The 20,870-nt window shown below is 47.3% G+C and overlaps 1 protein-coding gene across 5 annotated transcripts in view; it reads right to left on the bottom strand.

Annotated features, from left to right (window-relative positions):
• The window catches only part of ELMO2 (engulfment and cell motility 2), a 36,807-nt gene extending 24,979 nt beyond the window's left edge, over positions 1-11,828 (bottom strand). For 4 of the 5 annotated variants that reach the window (XM_006091347.3, XM_006091349.3, XM_023756185.1 and 1 more), the window contains exons 1-2: positions 11,757-11,828; positions 231-358 (exon numbers count right to left, since the gene is read on the bottom strand). In XM_006091347.3, the coding sequence (XP_006091409.1) occupies positions 231-308 (78 nt within the window). In that variant the 5' untranslated portion in view covers positions 309-358; positions 11,757-11,828. Of the gene's footprint in view, positions 1-230; positions 359-1,741; positions 1,879-11,756 lie in introns of those variants that run through there. The other variant, XM_023756184.1, reaches the window with a different exon arrangement.
• Between the last annotated feature and the right edge of the window lie 9,042 nt (positions 11,829-20,870).

The following is a 20,870-nucleotide window of genomic DNA, read 5'->3' as shown; positions in this document are numbered from 1 at the left end:
CAGGATTAACCTGGGGTCTGAGCACGGACTTCTCCCTTGATAGCTTGTATTGAGAGGCAGCCTCTCTCAAGCCATGGGGACCAACGTTCCGTAGCGGGGGACAGGCCTCAGCTTCCCTCTGGCTGGTTCTTACTCCTGATGCCAGTGGTCCTCATCCCTAAAGACATCCTCTGCCACACACTTCCCAGATCCCTCTGCTCGCATCACTGTTTGTCATTTCAGGAGCTTACCTGGTCGATTTCAAGGAGCTGGGCATTAGCACCTGGCCACTCAATGGCCACTTTGACAATATCTGATGGTGGTGGCATTGTTCCCAATGGGCCCTACTTCTCTAAGATGCACACACAGATACGGCTGCCTGGGGAGAAAGAATCAGAAAGAAGGAAAAAGTCAGAGTTTGCTTTCACTTTCACTCTTGTAAGATATTTTGGAAAACTAGAAGACAGACATTGTCCAACGGCCGAACTACTACACATGGAACTACTTAGTTTGAATTTTTCTAGATCACACCACAATCTCTCCTTGGGCTTTTTGTCTCTCTGGATTAAATCAGCAAGTAGAAACAGGACAATCCTGTCTATCAACTGCAGATCAGCCAGTAGGAAGATCTGCCAACGTGGCACTTCAGTTTAAGGGTAAGGAGTGCTCTGTGGCAGAAGAACACATTTACTGCAAATTCCTGTCTTGGGACCAGAGAGGGAGAAGCATATGCTCTGAGATGGGTAAGAACAGACGCCGCCTTCTCTTGCTTGGGCAGTCAGCTGAAGGAGCCAGCCCACTTGTGTTGTGCAGTCAATCCAGGAAAATCCCAGCATCAGCAGGGCCTGGCACATGCTCTCTTGCCTCCTCCCTAGTTATTGCTGCCACTCCTTCCCCCTCAAAGGACACAATGTGGAGCCTCCTCTGTGTGGGATGATGCAGAGTTCAGAATATGGGGAAGAGAAAGAAGACAGGAAATGCTATTTTAGCAGCTATTCCCAAGGGCAAGAGCTGCTGAGAACTCAGGTGTAGGGAGCTGAGGATACCCTCACACAGAGCCCTCTAGAGAAGGACAAGGTTTTGAAGTACCTCTGACCCCTTCCCCCACTTCTCTCCAAAACAAAGGAAAATAAATCATTTTGAACAAGTCTGGAAGATGCGCCTATGTGACTGATACCCTAGGCAACTCTGCTAGCTTAGTGGTATTCCAAGCAGCAGCTAAAGCATTCTCTCTCCAAGGTCTGACAAAGGGAAGTCACTAGACCAGGGGTGGGCAAACTTTTTGACTCGAGGGCCACAATGGGTTCTTAAACTGGACCGGAGGGCCGGAACAAAAGCATGGATGGAGTGTTTGTGTGAACTAATATAAATTCAAAGTAAACATCATTACATAAAAGGGTACGGTCTCTTTTTTTTTAAGTTTTATTCATTTCAAACGGGCCGGCCCGTTTGCCCACGGCTGCACTAGACTAATGGATAGTTTCGTGTGTATTTATACTCCTCGCCTACAAGTTCAGGAGAGGCCTTTCTCTTAATGAAAAAGACTTTCCTCCTGCCCCCCAGGTTTAGCCCCTCACCCGTAATTCACTCCTCATTGATGGAGACCGCCTGCCTCCCCTGGAACATGCCACAGAGCTGCTGCTGAGCTGTAGTTCCTGTATGCTATCCATTTTCCAGCCCAAACACAAAGCTCAGTTGTCCCAACCTTGTGAGCATGGCGAAAGGGTTAAGAGTCCCGTCCCCTTCAAACCAGAGGCCTCACCGGAGGGAAGCTTTCATGACTATTTCCTGACTAGGATGGGCCGCTTCAGAAGTCAATGGTCACAAATACAAGCATTTCCAGAACATGACAATGTAAAAGAGATGGTTTCAAGGTGCTTTCACTTAGTTGTTGAGTCCTCCCAGCAGCCGTATGAAGTAGGCAGAGGAGAATTATTACCTCCCTGTGAAGATGACAAAATGAAGCTCGGGTTAAGTTGCCCGAGTTCTCCCAGCTAATAAGTAGTCAAGGGGACAGAAGTTGGATTTAACTTTAGCCAGTACCACCCCCCCACCCCCCCCCACCCCCCGCCCAAGCTAGCCTGAATTTCTGTTCACTGCAACTAAATCAAGCCTAAAGGGACTTAAGGAGGATGGCCTGATGGCCCCTAAAGCTTCCACAACTTTGGCAGCTCCGAGCAGAATTTTTCATGTGTAATTTTTATGTGCCTAGACACACAGCAAACCTCTGAATAGAAACTGGCCCCATGAGATTAACTCGTGGTTGAAATGCTCTGCTCCAGTGACACAGCAAAGCAGGGGCGGTACCACAAATATCTGGGTGCTAGGGCAGGCATCCTACCCTTATCGGTAAATCTGTCCTAATTAGGGGTGTGACTGTCAGTTGTGAGATCATTTTAGAAAACTGAGATGTCATTTACATACAATAAAATGCACAGAGCTTCTATATATAGTTCTATTATATGTATTTCTACTGTGTATATGTTTCTATAATGTAAATATATTATATATACGTATAATGGAAATACCCACATCTCTCTAATCTAAAACAAGACTTTGAACATTTTCATTACCCCAGAAAATTCCCTCCATCATTCCAGTCAATCCCCTACCTCCCAGCCCTCTGAGAGGCAACTTCTTTCTGACTTCTATCACTTTGCCTGTTTTTGTACTTTATATACATGGAACTGAACAGTATGCCTTCTTAGAACATTTGTTATTTAGTTCATTTTTAAAATAAGTAGACAGCCTAGGTATAACAGGAAGAGCAGCTTGCTGGGATGACTTTCCCTGCTGAAGTAGCAACTGGATTTAGAGCCAAAGAACCCAGGACCTAGTCCCAGTTCCATCACTAAGTGTCTGGGTGATGTGCACATGTCTCTTTTACCCAAGTTTCAGTTTGTTTTCTACTGTGAGATGTGATTGTTAATCTAAAGCATGTGTAAGATGCCTTCTAAGTCTAAAAGTCCATGATTCTAAAGTGGAACTTAAAACTTTGAATGCAGATTGCCCATTTCAAAGTCCTTACCGAAAGAAGCTATACCCTTATTTCGATGGTGCTGCTAAGAAACAAATAGGGTTTGGGGGAACTCTTTTCTAGGTACTGTTATTAGAGATAAACAAGCTAAAGCTCATTAACTTACAGTTCCACTTGACTTTGACCCCATATGGCATTTCCTAGGTCGACTGTCCCTTTCCTTGTTAAAGTTAGCCCTGAGTGATTCCCAACTGTTCCAAGAATTTATAACCATTTTACAGCTTGGAGATTTGCAACCACCAAGACTATTCCAGAGATACTATAAACCCCCATTCTCAGCAACTCCGCCCTTTCCCACAAAGCCCAGGCAGCCCGGTGCGTTGAATGACCTCTTCCCAACTATGCCATAGCTGATGGCACCACGGTGAACACTCAACTTTAGCTGGACTAGTCCAATTCTTCCTCTTGAACTTACAGACACAGGCTAAAAGGGAGTTGGGTGGCAATGGCCCTGGAATAGAAAGGTCACAGTCAGCTTTAGAACAGGTATCATGGCAAGCCCAGGCCATTCGTAAGCCAAAGGTACAGAGAAGCAAACCCCAAGAGCCCTGCAGAGGGAGCTGCTCTGCAGAAAGAATCCAGAAGTTTGCAGACGATTGGAGGCCAGAAACCAGAAGCCACAAAGTCCCGGAAGAGATGGAAGAGGCCACTGCCTGAGGACTTTTGAGATTCCATGGCTACACCTCCTACACTTGCGGCACCGGAATTCCCTTGTAGCATGCCAATAAAACTTGAAATTAAACTAGCCTGCATTTCTGTTCATTGCAGCTAAAAAGCCTAAGACTAAGATTGACCCAAGCTTTGAAGCAGCTCTAATATGGAGGTATGAACAGACCGCAGCATAACATGCATAAGATGATGCATCAAGAAGGCCCTTAATTAACACTGGCTGAATTAATGAAGAGTAGAAACCACTTAGAGAAGTCTGGCTTGTTTAAAACAGAGCAGTTTTATGGTGACTTTATAGCAATCATCTGTACATAACAGTTATGTGTAGATGCCTCTTTATAATAAGTAGACAGCCTAGGTACAACAGCATTTTTATAGCTGATGCTCACAAAAACCCTGAAATCACCCCCATTTTATAGGTGAGGCAATTGAAGTTCGGACGAGTTGAGAAACTTGTCTTCCATAAGCCTCCACCTCAGAACTGGGTCACAAGGCTAGGTTTTAGGACTTCAAAATTCATTCTCTTCCCTCTACGTAAGAATCCCTTTGATGATGACATTAGTTAACAATTACATAGTGCTATGGTACTGTTCTAAGGGCTTTGCAAATATTAACTCATTTAATCCACACAGCAACCCTGTGTGGTACATTATTACCCTTATTTACAGATAAAAAAATGGGAGGCACAGAAAAATTAAGTTCCATGCTCAGTGTCACAGCAAGGAAGTGGTGCAGCCAGAACTTGATCCTAGGCAGACTGGTGTTGTCTGAAAGCCATGCGAACACAGGAACCCTGTGCCTGGCCCATAGCAAGTGCTCAGGGGAGAATTCTAGTTTGCTGTACCTGAAGCTAGAATACACTGAAGCTAAGAGACCCACAAAACAACAATTCACTATTTTAACAGATAATGGTACTCCACCATCTAAACCAGTGGTTCTCAACCTTCCTAATGCCTCGACCCTTTAATACAGTTCCTCATGTTGTGGTGACCCCTAATTTCATTGTCACAAATAATTAAAGCATAGTGATTAATCACAAAAACAATATGTAATTATAAAGGGTGTCCCAAAATTCACGCAAGAAGAATTTTGATAGAAAATACAGGTTTATAATTAAAAATTGTAAATTTTTTATTGATTCATAAAGTATACAGTATAGGGTTATGTATGGAATAGCATATCGGGTAAATGGCCTCCACGGCTTTGCTGGCACATACGCACTCTTTTGTTATTGCCTGAGCAGCCGCATTTTCGAAGAAGAATGGTCCGATGATGCCTCCAGCCCAAAATCCGCACCAAACAGTGACACGTTGTGGATGCATTTGTTTCTCAACAATCACTCGTGGATTTTCTGAACCCCAAATACGACAATTTTGTCGATTAACCAAGCCATCAAGATGAAAATGAGCCTCATCGAAATTCAGCCACATTTATGCAAAACGGTCATGGAAAATTTCAACAAAAGAGTGCGTATGTGCCAGCAAAGCCGTGGAGGCCATTTACCCGATATGCTATTCCATACACAACCCTATACTGTATACTTTATGAATCAATAAAAAATTTATAATTTTTAATCATAAACCTGTGTTTTTTATCAAAATTACTTCTTGCGTGAATTTTGGGACACCCTTTATATGTGTTTTCTGATGGTCTTAGGCGGCCCCTGTAAAAGGGTCGTTCGACGCCCCCAAAGGGGTCGCGACCCACAGGTTGAGAACTACTGAAAACTATTCAGTCCTGCACAATCCAACCAGATCTCCCTGGACTACGTGCTATTTTTATGAGGTAGGTCATGTTCCTTCATTTCTTCTGTACCTTTTCACATTCTCTTCCTTCCTTGACTGTCAAATGAACTCCTATTCAAGCTTCAAAGCCCAGCTCAAATGTCACTTCCTCTCTGTACCATTCTTAGCTTTCCTTACCTTTCCTTAGTAAAAACACCTCTCTTTTCACTAGCTTCTCCTCCAGGGCAGGTGCACCCCTGTGGTCTCACCAGGCATATAGCTGTGGTTCAGTGAGCAGCCGTGTCTGCTTAAATCCACCAGCTCTGACTTCAACACCTATGCACTGGCTGGTTCTAAATGGAAAGGGACTGGCATGAATTGTCTTAGTTGCCTGATGTTCCCGTCAAGTCTTACAACCTCCCAACTACACAGTATTTCCATTAGTTAAAGTTATTTATTTCCATTATTTAAATCCACTCTAACATTAGAGTGGATTTCACTGGAAAACCAGATTTAGTACCCTGACTCCAGTTAAAAGAAAGGGGGAACTATCCCTCCGCTTTTCTCCCTATAGAAACATCGGGAAATAGGAGAATGGATGTAATAACATTCTCCAGACCATTTTCCCAGGATAAAGGATCTCCTTGTGGGGAACTCTTCCAGCACTTGTTTGCTTACTCTTTTCATTTTCATTTTAGAAAGGAAGTGGAAATTAGGTGGAAGCAATTCAATAACATTGCAAAATTCTCGGGTTTATAAATAGCCTTACTCCGCCACTCAGCAACTGTATAGACTCACTAGCAAACAGTCAGGATAAGGGAGCTACAGCTCTACATGCAGGCCCAGAGGCAGAGAAGGAAAATGCCCCTTCCGATTGATTACACAGCTCTCCATCCCTTGCCCTCCCATCCCCTCGGAACTATTAAGGCTATAAAGAAGACATGGAAAACTCAAAATGCCAAAGAACAGGAGCGAGGTACACACTGATTTGAAGAAGATAATTCTATAAGGATTGAAAGTCCAGGTTTTCAAAGGCAAAGCTGGGGCAACAAGAGAAAAATAGCAGCATTGGTGTCTCCAATGAAGCATTCTCTCAGTGGCTTCTGGAAGGTGTGCTGATCAAATCAGCACCTTGGAGCTTTCCCATCAATCACCTAAGCAGTGACTCCTTCGTGGAGCTGGATTCTGACAGGGGGTGGACAGCCCATCTTAAGAAAGGAAGTGAAAGATGATCTTTCCGATTAGTAAGGAATTCAGAATGAAGAATGCCAGAGGTTTCCAGCTCCCCCCTCCCCCTTTCTTTTTAGGATAGGATTGCCTAGTGCTCTTTGTTCTGTTCTGCTTTCCACTCAGTGGGGGAGGCAGGGGTAAGTTTGGTTTATGTTTCCTGCAGCAGAATAGCCACACCAGGAAGGCAACTAGAGGTCACACCATCATTCTAATCAAGAACACAATCTCAATAGAGGCTGCTCCCTGAGATCTTCTCATCTGAGAAGTGACTCAACTTCCCTTCGTTCTGACCACCAAGTGACGAGGAGGCTCTGAGGTAGAGAAGAGGGGAATTCGGGGGGCAGAGATTCATGTTCTGACATTCACTGCTAGAAACGCTGCGAAGGACCTTCATACCAAAGGCAGCTGAGATTTCTCCTTTTTGTTGAAATTTCTTGGACACAAGACTTATTCAAACATGTGGTTAAAAACCACTAAGTTAGATAAAGCCCAAGTGTGGTGAGGAAGGGTGTGGCAACAGGGTAACTGGACTTCTTCCGCTTAACACCTACCCTAAGAATCACCTAGGTCTCCTCTTATCCTGCTTAGAAACCTTCTGCCGTGTTCCTGTACTCACATAAGGGAGCTGACACTCCTGCACAGAGCATGCCCTTACTCCAGTTCCTGTGGCTTTCAGACACTCCCTTGTAGATGCTACATCCCTCACATCAGGCCACTTTGTTCCTTCAAACATCCTCCAAGTCTGGACTTTTGTTGCCTTCACCATGCTCAGCTGATAAACTCCTACTCATCCTTCAAGGCCTAGCTCAGACAATCACTCTCCCAAGTGGATTTCCTAGTCCTGCACCCCGTTCCCTCATCTGCTCTCCTCGTCTTTTAGACACACCTTCACAATCCCAATGACTGTGACTTCCCTATGAGCAGTGTCTGCTCTTGCTACTCTAAGTGTGATCTGCACACTGGCAGCACGGGCCTTGCCTGGGAGCTGCAGGAATACAAATCACCCACTGAGTCAGAATCTGCCTCCAAAAAGGTCCATCCAGGGGGTTCATGTACACCTCAAAGTCTGAGAAGCAGCTCTAGACCAGTGGCTCTAGTTGTGCATCAATGCCCACCCCACAGTCATGGAAATACTCTCCCAGGTGATTCTAATGGGTGGCCTGGGTTGAAAGCCACAGCAATTTGGGGATCAAGCCTGTGCCTAGTCCCCAAAATTCATAGCACAATGCCCAGTACACAGTTGTGTCCACAGAATTCCACACCAAAAATACCCTTCAGGATGGCTCTCCACCTAACTGCCTTTAAAATAGAATATAAACACTAATGACAGAGGATTATTCATTGCCTAGAATTGTGAACCCCTAACTATAACAGAGAAAACGGATTTAGAAGGGGTCAGTGTTTACAGACCACTTGCTTCAGTCTTTGGCAATCAAAGGAACAGAAACTGAGATGGAAAATACAGATGAACTTTAAGAGACGGTTTTCCTTCAACAGACCACCATGGTTGCAACTGGGAGGCAGAGCTGTGTAAGGGAAGGAGTGTGGGGAGCTAAGAGTCCTGGGTTAGGCCTGAAATCTGGGCTGTGGGCCTGACTCCTTCAATACCAACCATAACAACACAGCATTGTTTTTGTAAAATCAGGCCAAGCCCTCTCATTTTACAAATAAGGGAACAGAGGTCCAAAGAAGTTGGCAAGGCCACAGCACCAGTTAGGGACAAAAGAAGGCGTGGGCCCTCATTTTGGGGTTAGTCTTCCCCCCTGGAGCACAGGAGACCTCACTGCCTACAAGCACAAGCCTCTCTAGACTTCAAGTCCTGATCTACTGAGGGGGTTGGACAAGATGTTTTTGAGGTCTCTTCCAACCTTGACCTTCTAGTGAGACAGTGTAGCTTAACAGGAGCATGTGTTCTGGAGTGGATTTCCTTACTTATAAAATTTCCTTAGCTATAAAATGGGGATTAACATCAATCCTACTTTATAAAGTTGTTGGAAACATAAGTGGGATAATATATGTAAACCATTTAAGCATAATACCTGACACAGAGTAAGCAGAATTCCAACTATGAACTTGAAAAAGTTGCAAAAACATTGTAACCATGTTTCACCAGCATAAAAGGGCCCTACTTGCTAGGCTGAAGTATAATGATGATAAAATGAGGGAACATATGTGAAAAGGAGAAAAATCAATATAAAAGGCAAAGCACTGCTGGTGTGTTGTTCTATTATTATTATTATTTTCTTCTAGCAGAATAATGTTGGGGAGTTTTACAGCCAGTTCCAGAGCTGTGTCCAATACAATGGGACATAATAGGTGCTCAACAAATCCCTTCCAGTAACTCTCTTCTAAAACCAGCATGTCTAATGGGGTTACAAATTCATATGCCTTAAGCATGCCCTAGCCAGTCGCTCAGTGGTTAGAACGTCAGCTTGCAGACGACAGGGTCCCAGGTTTGATCCTGGTCAAGGGCACGTACCTTAGTTACAGGCTCTATCCCCAGCCCTGGTCGGGCCCATGTGGGAGGCAACCAATCGATGCATCTCTCTCACATCGATGTTTCTCTCTGTGTCTCTCCCCATCCCTTCTACTCTCTCTAGAAAAAAAATATCCTTGGGGGGTGAGGATTAACAAAAGACACCCCCCCCCAAAAAACCATCCAAACCCCTAGATACCTTAAGCAGCCAGCTAAGTAAGTAAATAAGTCAAGTGGCAAACTGCAAAGTACCCGCCCTGCATAAAGAAGTTCAAATTAAACACTTTCATGCGCATTGCACTGTTTCGCTTAGAAAGAGCCATTTTGCAGTCTCTGCACATCACTGATCCTGGTTCTTCATCACCACGGTGTCTTGCACATCATCTAATCATTCTGTGATCACTGTTTTTGCAACTACACGAGAAGCATCATAAAGATGAAGGCTGTGACTTATACTCCTGGTCATCCTAAATGGCCTAGAACAGTGCTGGCCTCACGGTGGTGAGGACCTCACTCGGCGAGCAATTATGAAACTGAACAGCCTGACTGTTAACTCAAGCCTAGCACTCCCAGCATCTTTGAGATGCTGCAGGGGGTGCACATTGTTCTGTCCAGATCCTGGGCCCAGGCTGAGTGGGTGCAGGCTGTGCTGAGGTCTGGTGACTGAGTCAAAGAAGGACTTGCCAGATTTTTCCTTCAACTGCATCAAATATGCATTCAGACACATTATCTCTGCATGGAACAAGTTAGAACACCCAATATGCCCGAAATACCACTGTTTCCAATAAGTTTAGTCCCCACTTCCTGTACCCTCAAACCTCCTTGGCACCTCCTAGAGGCAGCATAGGGTATTGAAAGACTCCATATTAACAGATGGGAGTCCTCATTCTCATCATTCTAGGATGACTGCTGGCAGGCAAAGTAACTTTTAGGAGCTTCATCATTTTTGCTAGTCAAGTGCAGATAATACTTTATATACCTGTGGCATTTTATCCGCCTCTAGACTCAAAAAGGGACACAATGTCACAGGTATATAAAGCTCCTAGCACCGCACAGCCCAACACAGCAGCCCCTAGCACGTGTGGCTACTGAGCATTTGAAATATGGTCACCACGAACTGAGATGGGCTGTGAGTGCAAAACACACACCAGATTTCAAAGACTCGGTATACACACAAAAACGTGAACTATGTAATTCATAATGTTTTTATATCGATTACATGTCAAAATAATATTCTGGAATATATTAAGTAAGTATACATTACAAGAATTCATTTCACCTGTTTCTTTTCAATGCGGCGACTGAACATTTTTAAATTATACGTATTGCATGGTATTTCTACTGGACCGCACTGCTGCAGCACAGGGCCAGGCACACACAGAGTATCCCAGTGTTGGTTTCCTGCCCCCACTGGTCGGACATAAGGGACCACACCCTTCCTCCTGCCAAAGCCAAGTCCTCCATTCACTTTTTAAATAAATATATCCAGTGCCCGGCCCTGTGCACGATGCTGGAGGCACAAGGAGCCAAAGCAGGCACTGCGTTCTTCCTGGTGCACCTTGTTGCCTGGCGGCTGGAGAGACAGGAGTGCTCTCCTAAATCAGTGCCCTGCAGCTGTGCAAGTGCGGGAAGGAGAAGTGCACAGGGTGACGAAAGTGGGGATTCACTGGGTGGGGGCGTGGGGCCGCGGATGCCGAGGGGAAGCGATACTTGAATGGCGATCTGAAGGATGAAGACTGGACTAAGTCAGGCGGGAAGAGAGGCCCAGGGAGCAGGAAGTCCAAGCGTCAAGACCCTGGGGGCTGAGGGCGTCCAGGGGGAGGAGAGGGTTGAGCAAGAGGGATTCGCAGCCTGGGAGGAGGGAGAGGCCGGAGGGGCCAGATCTCCGGGCCTGGGGCTGAGGGCCGGGGCTGACCCTTCAGAGCCGGGAAGCCCGCCAGCTTTCAGGAGCCCAGTGTCCGGGTCTCATCTGCATTTTGAAAAGATGCCTCTGGCCACGGTGCGAGGCCCACGGGAGAGGGGAGAGGGCCGAGAGCATGTGGGCGGGTCAGCTGGACACCGGGACAGGCCAGAGGCGAGAGAGGCCTGAGCCGCGAGGGCGCGGGGCGATGGGAAGTGAATGGAACGCGGCTACCGAGCCGGTCGGCGGGCGGGCGGGGTGGTGACCAGTGTCTGAGTGTGCAGCGGGGCGCGACGCCAAGGGCTCCCGGGCACGAACACGTGCCACCCAGCCCCGGACACTCTCCTACTGACCCTCTCCCATCCCGTCCCTCTCCCATCTCCTCGCCCCCAGCTCCCGTCGCGCCCCCGGCTCCACCCTCCTTCCCCCGCCTCCCTCCGACCCAGCCCCCGCTCCTCACCGCCTGGCCCGCCCTCTTCCCACCCGACACCCCTTCCTAGTCAGGGACTCGGCATCCCCGCGAGCCGGGCGGACCGGCTGGGCCACGACCCCTTAGGAGCTGCGAGCCCGCCCGGTGCAGCCCAGGCCCGCCCGCTCCAGCCCCTCAGCCCCCCGGGCAGCAGCGCGCAGGAGCCCCCGGCCCCTTCCCAGCCGGAACGCGCTTCTCCTTGCTGCGTCCTTAGGGCCAGGCCCTTCTCCGCAGCCCGCCACGACCCGGCCCCCGGCGCGCCCCGCATTCACCAGGGCGCGGACCTAGGCCCCGCTCCCCGCGCTGGGGTCCCGCTGCCGCTGCTCCTCCGGCCTCGGCCCGCCCCGCCTTCCCTGGGTCCCGCCCCGCGCAGGCCGACCCGGGCTTCTATTGCTCCCTTCCGCCGTCACGCTGAACTCTCTTCCTTCAATTCGTTTGTTGGCCTGTCACTCAAGAAAGGGCGGGCCCAGCTGTCGCGGGAAACGCCGGGGGTCTCCGCCCGGCTAGCGGAGGCCTCTTAAAGAAACAGGCTGCCTTTTCCCCCTCGGTGGGTTGTGGGATCTGGAGGAACGGATTTCTCAGCAAATGCAAGAGGCAGCATTTTTTTCGCCTTCAAACTCATCTTTTGGCACACCCCGGGAGTGAAGGAAGAGGCTTCGACTCCTTGTGAGGAGTCAGAGGCTTCGAGTGCCAGCTTGTCCTCTGTGGCACTCAGACCCGTGCCCGGAGTGGGGATAACCGAGCGGGAGGTGACAGCGGTGTCAGGCTGTGAGCATGCTCGCCACCGAGACGGAGCTAATTATACCGGCACCCAGGGCTGACCGTGGGCGCTGAGCCGAGGCAGAGGGTGCAGCTCAGCGGTACTGTTGATAGAGACCCGTGGGCGGTGGCATTTGTCACCGCCACTGCGATGGGAACAAGGCCGGCAGGGCGCCAAGGCCTCGCTCCTGCCATCTCCCTTTACACTCGCAGCACCTCCGAGGGAGGAGCAATGCTGGGCCCCTGGTTACAGATGAGGACGCGGGTCTTCCGAGGGGGCCAAGATCACACAGATGGTAACGGGCAGAGCAAGACACCAGCTTGTGCCTGTTTGATTCCAAAGTTTATGCTTTCACCATTTTATTTCACGGGTCCGTTCAACCACTCCGGGAGGCAGGTATTTAGCTGTCCGTTTTACAGATGCTCAGTGGAGACTAAATAAGGAAACGGATTGATACTCAGCAAAGGGACTAAATAATGACTGCCGTTTACATGGCCCTTACCAGCCAGCAAAGCAGTTTTACATATGTTGTTTCATTTGATCCTCAAAACATCTCAGAAATGACAGTGATTCTTATTAGTCTTGGTTTACTGGCGAATAAAATGATGCTCAAGGAAGTTTGAGGCTGCAGTCCTTGCAGAGGTCATCAGCAACCTTTCCACAGAGGTCCAGATAGGAAATACTTTTGGCCACGCGATCACCATCACGGCCACTCAATTTTGCGTTTTAGCGTGAACGCAGCCACTGACAACATATGAACAAGTGATTGTGTCTGTGTTCTATTGCAACTTTATTTACAAAATCGGTGGTGGCCTATGGCAGTAGTTTGCCCACCCCTGGTCTACACTTTGCTGGATACCAAAGCCTTTCACAGACTATTGCTTTGTGGGATCCTCACACCCACATTGTTATCATTCATACTACCACTCATTATAATTGATGTATTATTATTGTTAATGATGCTGTTATCAGCCTTATCATTTCAAAAGGAGCAATCTAAGGCGTGTCAACGTTAAAGTCTGGCCTGAGGTTAATGCAGGAACCGGAAGTCAGATCCAGCTCCCCTCACCCCGCATCCTCTGTCTCCCACAGTGTGTTGTGAGACAGACGTGAGAGCTCCCCCTTGGTACAGCGGTTCTCAACCTGTGGGTCGCGAACAATGAAAATACATCCTGCATGTCAGATATTTACATTACGATTCATAACAGTAGCAAAATTACAGTTATGAAGTAGCAACGAAAATAATTTTATGGTTGGGGGTCACCACAACATGAGGAACTGTATTAAAGGGTCGCGGCATTAGGAAGGTTGAGAACCACTGGTAGCAGATCTCCTGCCTGCCCCATGGAAGGAGACTGGCTGCATTCATTTTACCGTTATCAACCCCAGGGGTTACTCCTCCTCAGGTACATTCTCCCCTGTTACACCAGCCCATGAACACCTCTCCCTCCCTGAGCCACCATGGTGCTTCTACCCAGTAGCCTTTAATGTTACTGAGAATAGAAGCTGCTGGGAAATAGGTTCCCTGTGCATAGTGACTGCAGTGGCACCTGCCAGCTGTCCACTGAAACCCCTTCCCGATGCCTTTTACAGTCACATGGCTGTCCAGCTAATTTCACTTCCCAGCCTTCCTTGCAGCGAGTAACTAAGTCCTTGCCAGTGGACACGATGTGTGAAACTCAGGCAAGGCCTTTAGTCAGAGGCCCTGCCTCCTCCCTGCTCTTTCGCCTTCTCCCTGGCTGGGCCCAGCCTTAAGCTTATGATGAGGATGTGCTGGGGGGTGGCAGAGCCACATCATAGAAGGTGCCAGTGTCCCAGAATGGTCGCATGGAGTGCTTCATACTCTTCTGTGAAAGAGAAATAATCTGTTCTTTAAGCCACTAACCTTTATTTATTTTGGGGGGGGGGGGCGGGGGACACCTGCTTGTTAGGCCAGCCCTGCACTTACACAACCCTGAGAGTGAAAGCCCTCCTAAGTTTTGTGCTCATGGTGCCTCACTTGCCTCACCCCAGTTCTGACCCTGCTCAGTGCATATTTTATCCAAGGAATGAATCGTTCACTTTAGCTTTACAATACTTTGTCTTTTTTTCTGATATGCTAGTGCAGAGTCTTTCATTGAAAGTCAGGAACCAATTCTGGCTTACTGTAGCAGGAAAGGAGTTTATTGGCAGGCCAGTGGTGAATTCACAGAGGTGGCACGAAGCTGGAGAACTAGGCTCAGAAAAGAACAGAGACTGGAGACACTTTGGGTGTTAAATGGCCAACATGGATCAGTTCCATCTTTTTCTCTCCTTTATTGATCTTTCTTTGATCAATGTCGAAGTCTGGAACAAGTCCAATTGGTTGAGCTCAGATAACATGTCCTCCCCTTAGCTAAAGAGGGTGGGCACTTTGATTGACAGCTCTATCAAGGCTGTACACAAGGAAAGAATTCCAGATCCCTCTACCTCCACTCCCAGCTTCTACCCCTGAACAGCTGAGGCCAGGTGCCCTGTTTTCAGGCTGGGCTCAAGTAGGAGAATTACCTGAATCTGAATGTCATGATTACATGAACCCAGCACAGTGTCTGGCACATAATAGAACACAGTAGTTAAGATCCTTGGGCCTTGTAACCATACAGAACTCTCTGCTACTTACCAGCTGTGCATTCTTGTGGAAGTTACTACATTTCTCTGAACCTCAGTCTCCTCATCTGCACAATGGGGATGATAACAGTACCAACTTTAATGCATAGTAAAGATCAAATGAGATACAGTAAAGGTATACTTAGCACAATGTCTGGCACATAATAAGTGCTCAATAAATTGTAGCCGGTTTTAAAAATTATAATAGGTCTTTAATAAGTACTTACTGTGTGAGTGAATTATCTGTAGTATTTTGAGTTCCTCTAAAATCACATCTGAAACTGGAGTGTATTGAAACACCCCTCCCAGTTCTCTAAACCACTGACCTTCCACATTTGTATAGTTCATCATTCCCTTTGTGGCCTCACTTCCCTCCTTCCCCAGCTTAGAACCCTGGTCTTCACTATAATCACTCAATGTGTTCACCCTGAACCCCATGCCCTCTTCTCTCTCCATCTACTCACCTGGAAAATCACAACAGTGCGTCAGCCCCAACTCACTGCCTATTCCACACATGTGCACAGCCGTGGACTAGGGCCAGAGAAAAAACAGAGAACCTTCTGGCTCCAGTGGGCCCTCCCACCCTGCGATAATCCTACAGTACCTACTTCCATGGTCAGTTTACCTTCCACTCACCCAGAGCCTGTCTCATATCGTCTCCTCTCTTCTGCCTTTGACTCTTCACTCTTAGTTAATGACCTTCTCTTATCTCTTTACAAAACAAAAAACAATAAGGAGAAAACCATCTCCTCTTCTCATTGCCAACTCCACCGATCTACCTGCATCCGTATCCGAGTGCTCCGCCTTCTCTCCTGTTACCATAAATGTGCCTTCTCTGATCCTCTGTGAGGGCAACTCTGCAGGGGTCCCCTAGATCCCATCTCACCTACTCAGAAACTTTGCTCTTGCTGTTACCCCTTTGCTCCTATCACATCAGTGCTTCTGTCATTCCCATCAGCACCACCTCGGCTGTAATATGGCCCATCTGTAGAATACCGGGGGCTCAGAATGATGAAATCTTCACCATGGTCTGCAAGACCTTAGCTCATCTGGCACTTGACTACTTTGACTTAATCTATTCATGTTCTCCCCCTAGCTCACTCTGCTGGAATCTTATGGGTCTAATTTCTAATTCCTCAAACAGAGTTTCTTCCTACCTCTGTGACTTTGCACTTGCTATTCCCTCTCCTGGGATGCTCTTCCCCCTGGTCACTACATGGCTTACGTCTTCACTCTGTGTAGGTCATGCTCTAATACCTCCTCAGGGAAGTTTTCCCTGACTCTATTTTCTCTAATCCAGCCCCTCTAGCCCCACTCTGTCCCCTTAGCTGGCTCTAATCTTCTTCACAGCACGTGATGTCATATTAGTGTTTTGTTTTCTGACTTCCACATTTGTTGTAAACTCCGCAGCAGCAGGAATGTTGACTGTCTTGTTCCTAACTGTATCCCAGCACGTAGTTGTAGAGCATATCTAGTACATAATATGTGATCAGTATCCTATTTATTGCATCATTGAATAAACAAATTACAAGAAGGATTTCTGATATGGTTGCTCATAAATGTCAAAACCTATGTTTATGTGCTAAAAGAAAAGGAACCAGTATCTAATGAGTTGTGCTGGGGACTGTTAAATATATCAACTCTTTTAAAACTGTCAACTTCCTATAGAGCATGAGGAAGATTGAGGTTTAGAAATGCAAAGGTGCTTGCTAAGGTCACACAGCCTGGCTGGTACCCAAAGTATGGGTAGGCTGACTCCAAAGTATGTGTCCTTTTCTTTATTCTACTCACTGAAAACCCATATACCTGGGTAGTTCATTCTTCACATTGTTCTTATTTTAAAACACTTGTGAAGGCTGTCTGTATGATACTTTGTGCTAAGGTCTTTACATGTTTTATCTCATTTGATCCTCATGTTCCTATTTGGTACAGAGTCTTATTGCCTTTATTATACAAACTAGAGGCCCGGTGCACAAAATTCGCGCACGGGTAGGTTCCCTAGGCCTGGCCGGTGATCAGGGCTGATCTGTGGGGCGACCGGCAGGATGATTGGGGGTCCCCCACTGGCACCTGCCTTGGCTGGCCTGGCACCGCCTGCTCACCGGCCCCATGCGCCCCTTCCCCACCTCCCCCCACCGCTGCCTCCAGTCGCCTCCCTCTGCGGCACCCACCTTGGCTGGCCTGGGGCCTGCAGGCTGGGACAGCTCCTGGGTTGAGCGTCTGCCCCCTGGTGGTCAGTGAGCATTATAGTGACTGGTCATTCTGCTGTTTGTTTGTTTGCATCTTAGGCTTTTATTATATAGGATGAGGAAACAGGCACAGAAAGGGTGAGACACTTCCCCAGGTCTATTTGGTGGGGTGGCAAAGCCAATATTCAAATCCAGTTCTGTCTAATTTCAAGGCCTGGGTCTTTTCTGCAACATTGTGCTGTTTCCCTTAAGGCAACTCTCTGCCTCTGCTAGAAAGAGAAGAAAAATGACTAACACAGGCGCATAAAGTATCATTAAGAAAATTCATGGTGACTTGGCTCTTTAAGTGAGAAGCAAAGGGCAGGAGGCAGACAGCCAGTCTAGCATGGGCTCTTGCAGGTTGGGGGGTTCACATAACTCATGATAACTTAATTTACGAAGATCGTTCTTCCAGGAACTGAGGCTTATCATATATTTGTGTGAGTAGAGGCCTGGAGAGAGATGGAAGTGGGGGGCAGGGACTGGAGACCATGGTGAGCAGTCAGCTATCAGACCCAGCAGGGGTTACTTGAGCCCCCGGTGAGACCAGCACCTTCTGCTGGCATAGGGGATCATCTTCCAACATCTAAAGCTCTGAGTGTAGGTGTGCTTATGTGTCTGGGAGCCACAGGGGGAGAGGGGAGGGAGCAGGAGGAGGGAACCTTGCTAACGCAGGGCCCCTCTCTCTCACCATCCCTTGCCTACATCCCTCTAATTGTAAGCCTGGCCCGAGAGATCGGAGCCTGGGTGGCGGCTGGGGGTTTCTTTGCTCCTATAGGCACCTACATGAGTTTTATTGAACTGGTTTGGCCAGAGCACCTGCCTATTTGTTGAGAAGCTGAGGCAGCCATCATGGAAGAAGTGAAGGCCCACACTTGCCAGAAGGCCTGGAGGTCTGGCTGGGGGAGGAGACCATCTGGAGAAGCTCCTGTTTATTGTAGAAGACCTCCTGACCCCCAGAGTTTACCTGTTCTTTTCATAAACATTTGTTGAGTGCTCAATGTAAGCCAGCCACTGGTTATACAGTGGTGAGCAAAACAAATGTAGTTCCTGTCCTCAGAGCATTCACAGCCCCACAGGGGAGATAGACAGCAAACAAAAACCGAACAAATCAGATATGTCATTACAGACTGTGATATGGGAAAATGATTAGGTTCACTTCTCTACATTCTGGCAGCTAAAGCAGAGGGATTGCATGATCATGGAGGTCCTCTCTGAGGAGGTGAGGATGATGTGGAGACTTGACAGATGAATAGGAGTTTTCCAGGTGAAGGGTAGGGTGTTCCAACAATGTGGGGAGATCTGGAGGTAAGAGAGATCCTGGCTTGAACTGGGTGGTTGGATCATAAAAGCAAAGGGAAGAGGAAGTGAGGAAGAAGCCAGCTAATGCAAGGCCTCTTGTCAGCTCTGCTGTGAAGAGTTTCACTTTTGTTCTCTGTGCACTGGGAATCCATTAGAGTTGTAAGCAGGGCAATAACACGATTTGATTTAAATTCTGAAAAAAAAAATCTCTCTTGGTGGCTGTGATCAGGGCTAGAGACGGGGATGGTTTGCCCTCTGTCACTGCTGAGGATGTCCTGCTGGGTTTGTGCTGCTGACTCTCATTGATCTAGGCTTCTATGGCCAACTAACCCCTTTTGAAGGACACCTTCTCCTTTGGAGGTTTTATGCCTGCATTCAGGTGGACGGTCTCTTCTTGTCCTGGGGGATGGTCTACTCCTTTAAGGGATGTGTTGAATAGGGTCTGGCTAGGAGACAGAAACGACACCAGGTATTTGAAAGAGAGAAATCAATATAAAGAATTAGGATCACGTTGTTAAGTAGGGATCTAAAACAGGATTAAAAGGACTCTCTGGTTTCACAGATTTAGTGACTGCAGGACGCATCATACCCACCGTCTCTAAGGCCGAAGGAACAAAGGAAAGACATAGGAATTCTTAAAACTTAGAGACAGTCCCGAGGTTCCTGAAACTCAGCCCTCCAAGGGGGTCACTGGCCAGCTTGTGCTGGGGTTCTGAGCTCAGAGGAGGACCTGTGAGGAGCTCAGCCGAGGAGGGGCTGCTGCTCAGCCTGCACTGGTGTCTGCAGGGGCCTAAGGAGGCTCCCTGCAAATGTGGGGAGAACGGAACTGGATTCACCTGCCAAGGGGAATAAGTGATGCTGGGGTGATGCTCATAGGACTCCCACGGGAACAGGAAGGAGCAAGTCCGTTTCCTCCTCCAGGCTTGCAGCTGCCCACGAGCACCCCCATTAGCAGAGGCTGGGAGGGAGCTGCTGGCAAAGACGCACAGCAGTTCTCGGAAGCCCAGCTCCAGCATCACAAAGCAGGGGATGGCAAGGTGGGTTTGGAGCGGAGAGACCACAGCTTAATAACCACACGGGTGCCATTCTAAATCTCTGTTTCCGTCCCATTTTGTCTTATCATTTAATTATCAGAGGGCAGCCTTATTTCTAAGATTTTTGGGAAGTCATCTTATTGTCGCCTCCTGTGCTTCTCTCAAGTCGCTCCCTATCTGGTGGTGGGGGCGGAGGCACACACAATGAGCTGATTTCCCAGCAAAGTCTGGTGCCTTTGGTGAAAGAAGGGACGAGGAAGTAGTGAGATGTGGTGAGAGTTCACCCTGAATGGCTCTAACCCTTGGAAGAGGCCACAGTGCATTTGTACTGGCATTGAGAGAAGAGTGATAGGTAGCACTTCAAAAGAATTGACAAAAAAAGACAACTATAAGGCCCATTATACAGAAGAAGAAACCGAGGCTCAGAGAATTCATTCCTTGAGTCAGAAAACTCCATCTGTCTGACTGCCTAGCCCACAGCCTTGTGACTAGAGCTTGCCATTGCTTCACGTTTATCCTCCTATGAAAGTGGGTAATGACGTCTGCCTTTCAGGGTGGGTGGTGAGCGCTAACTGGCTTCATGGACTAAATAGAATCACACAGCCATTTTTGGAGACAGATGCTGGGCACATTCACACTCCTACTCACCAGCCTAGGAACTTGTAGTTCAAATTCGTGCCTTTGCAAAGTCACAAAGCAGTCCATGTCATGGATCTGGGGGTGGGAAGGCTGGTGGTGCTCTCATACTGAAACAAGAATGTAAAATCCTTGAATGCCATTGTCTCAGCGAATAATGATAATGAGGATCATGATAATAATAGTAATATGCTTCCACTCAGTGAGCGCTGACTATGTGTGTGCCAGGTATTCTATATGTATGATTTTGCTTTGTCTTTCATTATATAGGTATTTCAGGGCACTATGTGCCAGGTTTCATGTTATGTTAACTCCAGTCATCACAGTGACGCTGAGCGGTAGGTATTATTATTCCTGTTTAACAGATGATGAATCTGAGTTAAGAGAGCAAATAGAACCATGCCATAGAATAGGCATCATTCATATCTTGGACAACTGAAAGAGTCTATTGCATCAAATTTTTTAAAACACCTACAGGTTTTAAAAACTACCAAGTTTGATTCTTTTTAAAAGAAAAATAATTATTTTTAAAATAAAAATCTCAATAGATGGGTTGCATAGCAAAATGGACTGAACAGTTCATCAGTGAGTTAGAAAATCAAACTAAGGAATTCTCCCAGAATTCAGTGCAAAAGAATAAATAAATGGAAAGTCTGAACGAAGTGTTGAGACATGAAGGACAGATACAAAAGTTCCACTGTCCCTTAATGTGAGTTACAGAATGAGAGAAGAAAACAGAGGAAGGAGAGGCAGTAATTCAAGAAATTTATTTGGAACTTAGTCATTTTTCTTCTCCTTCTA

This window comes from Myotis lucifugus, unplaced genomic scaffold (genome assembly GCF_000147115.1).
Source record: "Myotis lucifugus unplaced genomic scaffold, Myoluc2.0 scaffold_90, whole genome shotgun sequence".
NCBI lineage: Eukaryota > Metazoa > Chordata > Mammalia > Chiroptera > Vespertilionidae > Myotis > Myotis lucifugus.
The sequence above is the reverse complement of the archived record's forward strand: the minus strand, read 5'-3'. Positions and strand labels throughout refer to the sequence as shown.